This window comes from Protopterus annectens, chromosome 10.part0 (assembly GCF_019279795.1).
Source record: "Protopterus annectens isolate FY-2018-M chromosome 10.part0, PAN1.0, whole genome shotgun sequence".
Classification (NCBI taxonomy): Eukaryota; Metazoa; Chordata; order Ceratodontiformes; family Protopteridae; genus Protopterus; species Protopterus annectens.
This window is the reverse complement of record NC_056744.1, coordinates 471,453,841-471,461,159: the sequence shown is the minus strand read 5'-3', so window position 1 is coordinate 471,461,159 and position 7,319 is coordinate 471,453,841. Positions and strand designations below refer to the sequence as shown.

At 35.0% G+C, this 7,319-nt stretch overlaps 1 protein-coding gene across 1 annotated transcript in view; it reads right to left on the bottom strand.

Moving 5' to 3' along the window:
- The window catches only part of LOC122813192 (G-protein coupled receptor 54-like), a 709,644-nt gene extending 703,425 nt beyond the window's left edge, over positions 1–6,219 (bottom strand). Inside the window, exon 1 of the mRNA XM_044085368.1 lies at positions 5,404–6,219. Coding sequence (XP_043941303.1) covers positions 5,404–5,686 — 283 coding nt within the window. The 5' untranslated portion in view covers positions 5,687–6,219. The remainder of the gene's footprint in view (positions 1–5,403) is intronic.
- Positions 6,220–7,319: the final 1,100 nt, after the last annotated feature.

Below are 7,319 nucleotides of genomic sequence, written 5' to 3'. Positions count from 1 at the left end.
CCTCAGTGAGAACTATAAGATTTATGTTCAAGGATCAGCAGGAGGAAATAACAGAATAGAGATACCATGCAATGAAAGATATATGAGGGGAAAAAACATTGGATTACACCTACTAAATGACAGTATGGAGGTTTGCAGAGAATCTAAAATGAGAACATAAGGAAGTGGAATGGCTCCTTCTCATCTATTGGCAAAGATTTAGTCTACATTTGGATGCTGGATTTAGTACTGCAATCCCCATTTGAAAGAGGATATCAAGGTAGCAAAGAAATATGTAGATATTTCCAAAATAAAGCTCAGACAATATAGTGAATTAAAAAATGATCTGATGATGTATAGTAATAAACACAAAAGCACTAAAGATACTTGATGGTGGTTGCTTCTGTGTGTAGAAGAGAGTAGCAAAATGAAAACTAAGAGACAGTATACTTACATGAGAAAAGAGACTGGATTTCCTAAGCCTGTGTGATATGAGAAAGGAATGGGCAATGGGGACATGTCCTGGACTTATATAATCTATAGAGCAGCATCTGATCGAGGTGCATGAGTCTCAAATTGATAGAGCAAATAAGGCTGAGTATGATATTTAGAGGTGACATGATGGAGCAGTCTGTCTGTGATGAATGACAAGCACATGGAAAATTATTTTACACATTCCTGTCAGCCCTACTCCAGTAAATAGTGTCAGGCAAGCACTCAGGAATCAATCAATAAATAAATATATAAATAATATAAATAACATAAATAAAATACACAACAGTGATATAAGAAGATAATATTTATGGTGGTGCATGCACTATCTGGTGGATTTAGTTTTAGTATGAGGGCAATTCTTCCTTGCAGTTTTCCATGCTTATTGCACTAACTGGACTTTTGTTACAGCACTAAAATTCAAATATGTTGCATCAATTAAGCAGTGAATATAATAACACAACACCAAGAGCAATGCCTAGTTATTCAATTACACTCTGTAGATCTGAGTATGATTCCAGAAAGCGTCTCTTAAGTATCTAGTAGCACTGAATAACTCATGCACTGCAAAGCACTTAAAAGGCAGCCATTAGAGAAAGAATACATGTAATTATTCTTAAATTTATAGTCACCTCTCTTGTGTACTTCAAGTGTATAAAATGCATAGATAAATAGTGCAAGCGACAAAAAGACCAGCACAGAATCACCAAAGGTTAGCTTTATAAATCTTGCATTGCAACTTTGATTTTTGGAAAAAAAAAAACAATATTCAAGAACTGAAAACTATCAAGTCATCATCTGACCAAAATAAATAATTAATAAAATGTGCAGAGCACAGAAAAGAGAAATGCACATGCTAAAGAGATTTTGGTGCAATTAACAGGATGCAGTTTGTTCTGAAATATGAAGACGTAATTATGAATACAGAAAAAGTGTGACACTGATTCTGAAATAATCAAGAAGCACAAGTTCTGTTTTCCATTACAAAGGCCTTTCTCTAACTGTTAAATCATATAATTCCTTTTTATGTGCTATGTCCACAAAAAGCTATAATGTTATATGGGAGCTTGATACATGTTGGCCGCAAATACATCAGTGTTAAAATTTGTATGTTTGTTAAAATATGTACAGATACATTTATCACTGCAGAAAATACAGTGAGAATAGGTAAGAAAATTTACCAGGATCAGGTCCTGAATGTTAACCAAATAGCATAATGCAATAGTACAAGAGAGTGCTACTCATACATAAGTGAGCAGGAGAACAGGGTGTATATGACAAGGTACATGCCAAACATTAAACTAGTATGCATCACTAAATCAACTAAAATGCCATATAGTAACAGTATGCGGTCCAGACTTTAATCAGTATTACCAGGTGCTTGGTAGAAGCTAGTATGAACCTTTCATTGAACAGTCTACATTATACTGCATTTGGGTATATCTTGTGCAATCATTAAATATATATATTTGTTTTTTATAAAATTATATTTTGACAGTTTGGTGCAGAGGTTTAAAAAGTTGTCCTGCAAGATGGGTGTCCCCTGCAATATTCATAGGATTGACTTCTGTGGCCATATTTGCTTTTTTCTGGGTGACTCTGACCAAGTTTCTTGGCCAAACATGACTTCATATGTCAGTCCTAAAAAGGGATGGTATGTCCAGTGGACTCACCAAATTAAACAATTTTGTTTTTCTTGTCCCATTCATCCCACACTTGCTAAACACATAAAGAAAGTGGAAAAGAGAAGAGAAATGATAGTCAAATGCCTGCATGGATCACAAATTTTGTACTAGTTTTATAACTTCCTCTGTCTTTACCCATATATTGACATGTGTGACACCAAACCAAGGCTTCCAATACTTTCCCACTGATACGTCCAGGCCTCTGGTTATGCTGCAAAATCTGGCTATAGTACTTTGTGTTGTTTAGCATAAAAAACACCATAGCTTGGTCCATATACTGCATTAGTTGTAACACTTGGTTGCCCCACGGGCTATCAGTAATCTAGTGGAACAGGCCACCTGTATTTTTCAGGTGATGTGCAAGCCGGCATTAACCATCCATTCCCAGCCCTCCCTGGTCATTTTCTCCAGTACCCAGACCACCATTCATACTTGGTTCACTTCTGTATTAGTCGTGGCTTTATCCATCTATTCCACAACCTACTTATTTACAGTCATTAACTCTTAGTTTAGCTTATGCATTTTGTGGGTTTGGAGCTCAGGTGTTGAGTGAAATGGTTTTGTAACCAGGGCTCATACATTCAAATCTGATTAGGGCTACTGAGTCCCTTCCTCTAACACATACAAGTGTAGGAATTTATATGCCAGAGGTTTTAGTCTGACAGTGCAGAGGATTAAGTCTATGAGCTGTTATCATGCTGTAGTTCAGGGTTTGATTCCTTCAGCCTCTATGTGCCTATTCTAATTCTGAGCAAGGCACTTGCCCAGATAGAGCCCTGGAGACATTCAGAGATCGGGCTAAGCTAATAAGTGATCTTTTGCAACATATGCCTAGTAACTATATATGAACCTATAATAAATATTAGATTAAGAAAAACTTCCTCTCTAGACAAAGATGTCACAAGCAGTATATATGCATTGTTATAAACCATGTATGAATCTGAATCTGAGAATTGTGGGGCAGGTGGAGTTTTCTAGTTGTATCAGTATATTTGTCCAACCTGTCTTATATACTAGGCTTATATGACCTACTGTATCTTTTTAAATGTGATTTGTGAGCTTTAGTCTCATTAATAGACTTACTGTAGGAATTAAACCCTGGTCCATAAGATGCAGCAGCTCACGAAAGTCATCTTATCTTAGTAATGAATAATGTTGCTGGTTGTTATCTCTTCATTAAGTAAAAGAAAAAAAAAAGATTTAATGTCATCAAGTACAGACTATATAAAATATGTTAAGTATTTTTTTTTTATTTTTAGTCAACTATTAGAGCTAAAATTTTAGTAATGTCAGAATCACAGACAAATGACAGTAATTCGAATTCCTTCTCTTCATCTCCATGTGTAAATTTATATTGTCTGTTACTAACAAAAGTGAATTCCTTAAAAAAAAAATATTTCACTACTTTCTAAGTAAATACACTGTATATACCATCTACATCCGGAGAAGAGGTATATCCTTGTAATGACCAGTGTGGTGAACTGAAACTTGATTTGACCAAACTCTGATGACAGCTTCCTTGCTTGAGGTAAGCATGGTCAGATGATGTCAGCTATCGTACCTTTGTAGAAAAGACGTGGAAACATATCACAGAGAATTAAGTATATGAACTGATAAAAGGCTTCATCGTGAGGCTCTGGGTTTGATTCCCTCAATCAACATAATGAAACTGAGTGGCTCACTTAGCCAAATATTGGTCCACAATATGCCTTGAAAAAACAACTTGAGCTTCTTTTACTTACTGGGTTAACAATTAAGTAAACAATATGAATCAGTCTTTCTTCTATTTAATTTTTAATATTAGCTATTCTTCTGCCTTCATACATGCCTCTGACTACAGAGGGACAGTTTACTTTCTACCCTTACAACCTAGGTGAGATACATTCTTGTGCATGCCTATTGTATAGCTTCATCAAATTTTAACTGAGTTTGGAAAACAAAATATTGGGAAATGAAATGGCACCTGTATGAGTATACCTGACATATAATCTGGACAAATATGTTTCACAAACTTAATAGTTTTATCCCATTATATTTACACGATCCATACTACAGTGTAGTATAATATTTGCTGAAATAATTTTTGCAGTGTTTTAGAATGAGATTAACTATACAAATTATGATGTGTGCATGTGTATCTCCCTTTTTCAGTATCTGAAACCATGTTTCATTTAGATTATTGACACCAATGGCTTATAGAACTTGAGCACACTTTACACTATATTTTACATGCAGGTTTCTGTACTGCTCTCAGCTGTATTCATTTATTCCTAATGCACATATCTCTACTGTCTTAAAACTTGGACACAGGAATACTATTTACAGTGTATACAGCCTTTTGTTTATGATTTGTCAGATGCCCTTTATTAACATTCAGCATCAGTGCTCTGAAAACATGCTAACAGGAATTGTGGTTAATACATTGCTCATCATAATGCTCTTTTTGTTCCGCTATGGCGATTGAAAAGTGGTGCCTTTGTATACCTCTCTAATTAAGTAAAATCAGCTCTCCCAGTTTAAATATCCCCCATTTGGAGTGTCAATGATTCTCATTAGTAAAAGTCACTCATAGCATACTCTACTGTTCAGTAACTTTCTGCCATATTCTTCAACTTTCCTTAATTGAAAAACATGCTTTATTTTTGACAACTTGTAAATCATCAGTCTGACTATACTTCCCAGTAATTCAGCGGACATCATTTGCTCTCTAATGACAAAAAGCGGTGCCTTTCCTTAATAGCAAACCTCATATTAGAAGGTTATGATTGTTTAATTGTTAGCAACTATATAATCTTCACATTGAATTCCTATGAAATAGTACTTATTGATAGAAATCTGCTGGGAAAAAAAGAAAAAACAGTAACCACAGTAATTCTATATACCTTCAGGCATTTTTTACCGGAGATGCAACACTACTTATAGTCATACACTGAAAACATGCATTTGCCCTTCCTTTTCACCTGTTCATACAAGGTATGTCATTTTAGTGGGAGGCATGAAGAACTATTTAACGTATTAACCATAATTTGTTAACATTTATCAAGTTACTGCTAATAACAGTTTGCTTATCTGTCTGTAATATACATATGTGTAATAAGTTTCCTTAAAACAAGCTAATAAATGCCTAGTTCAGGGCTGTGAAACTCAGTTTTTGACTTTGCTGATAGTTATTCTAGTTGTTACTTTCTACTTAAGAAAATCATACTCCTTCTTCAGTTAGATGCATTCCCTCCTACCCATTCCTTACCAATGTAGAAGTTTGTGGCTGTCCTCATTTGTTTATGTTTTGAGACCACATAGATGACCAGTGAGTTTCCAATCAGTCCCACCAGCATTAGAAGTGCAAAGAAAAATGGCACAAGCCATGCATCAGTCAAGAATGGTGGTGAATCGACTTCTGTCTTATTTATAAAAGAGTTATTAGTACTCATTGACAGATTTATCATCAAGCCAGCATAATCTGAAGCTTCAAGAGAAAAGTTGAGCACTCCTGTATCATCAGTCTCTGTAAGTGTCCGTTCTAGATCCATTACAGAGGTATAAAAGTATTAAATGACTCTAAAATCCAACTTGAAAACATTTATTTCCTCTGTACTCTAGGTTCAGTGCTATAAAGAAATGATAGGCTTTCCTGCGTTCATTAAAACTGAGTTCCACATATCAGTACACAAATACTTTTTTCATTTAAAAACTGCCCTTTTTTTTGCTTCCTTATTATTAAAGATCTTTTGATAGTATAAAAACTAGGACTGTGTTACTGCTTCCTTTAACTTTCTTAGTACATAGTCTAGAAATGGATAGTCCCATAAAAAGATGTAGTATCATCTTACATCCCAAAAAGCAGTATCCTATATATCCTTGAAATGTATTAAGAATCTTTATGCAAAATATAAGCAGTTTCAGAAAAGTCAAATAACTGTTTCTGTAATAGCTCATAGAAATGGTAGAGATGTCGGCAGGTTTGCAAACATGTCTCTTGGAGTATTGATGCAGTAGTTTTACACTTAGAAGCGTTTCTCTGTTTTGTCTTCAGACTAATTTTTGTTGGAGTGTTTTGATTCACTCGCTTTCAGGCAGTCTGGCAAATCTCTGCTCTTCATGTCCTTTTATACTGAAACTATGAGCATGAAAGATGAGAAGAGTCACATGCAGGGGCCAGGTATCCTAGCAACAGCCTGACAGCATCACTAATGCATGGAAACATACAAGCATGCTGCCCAGCAGTCCACTGTGCATAGATCTTTGTATAGCTAGTAGGATGCCTGTCACTGATAAGACATACTACCATCTTTTGAAATCTTAGAGTGAAGGAATTTAAACACAAACTTCAGCTCCTGGATTTTTTCTTCAGAATTAATTTGTTTAACATTATAAAATTACAGTTGTAGTTCATAAGAAATGTGATACTGACTACAGTTAGGATTAGTTTTAGAGATGACCATAAATGAGGGTTTAAAGGCAGTATGGTAAAATACATAATTTGTTTTGAAATATCCGTATGTTCTTCCTTATAGAACTAGTTCACAATCTGTAATTGTTAATACAGTTCAGACACGGCTGAATTCATACTTCCCATTTCTGTTTTGCTTGTCAGCAGTGTTTGAACAATTGCATTTTGTTAGAACATTGAAAATGTCTTGTTTCACTGAATATTTACAAGCTCTGTAGCCACACATAATGATCAAGAAGAAATGATGTTACACTAGCTCTGTCAGAATTTGGTCATGTAATACCTATCATGTGACATTTTTCATCTTATAATGATATGTTTTATTTAAGTTATGCTTCAGATAGGTTAGAAAATAATAACATCTTTCAAGTCAAGGAAATAATTCCTGATAACAATGATATACTCTTTCTCATCTACAGGGCTGTAATATTTGAAACTGTGCACTACATTACACACACATATATATATATATATATATATATATATATATATATATATATATGGGTCTACTTCTGTTTGTCGAAAACACACTTTGTTGACAAACAGAAGATCAAACCTACTTAAGCGAAAGTGCACTACATCGACAGTGCGCTTTTGCAAAAGCTGATTCATCGAAGCATCTTGGAGTTAGTATATTTAAGTAGGGTGGTGTGGGGGGCACAGCACCCCCCCCCCCGCAGTGCAGGGGAGCTTGCCCCCCTGCAAAATAGTGT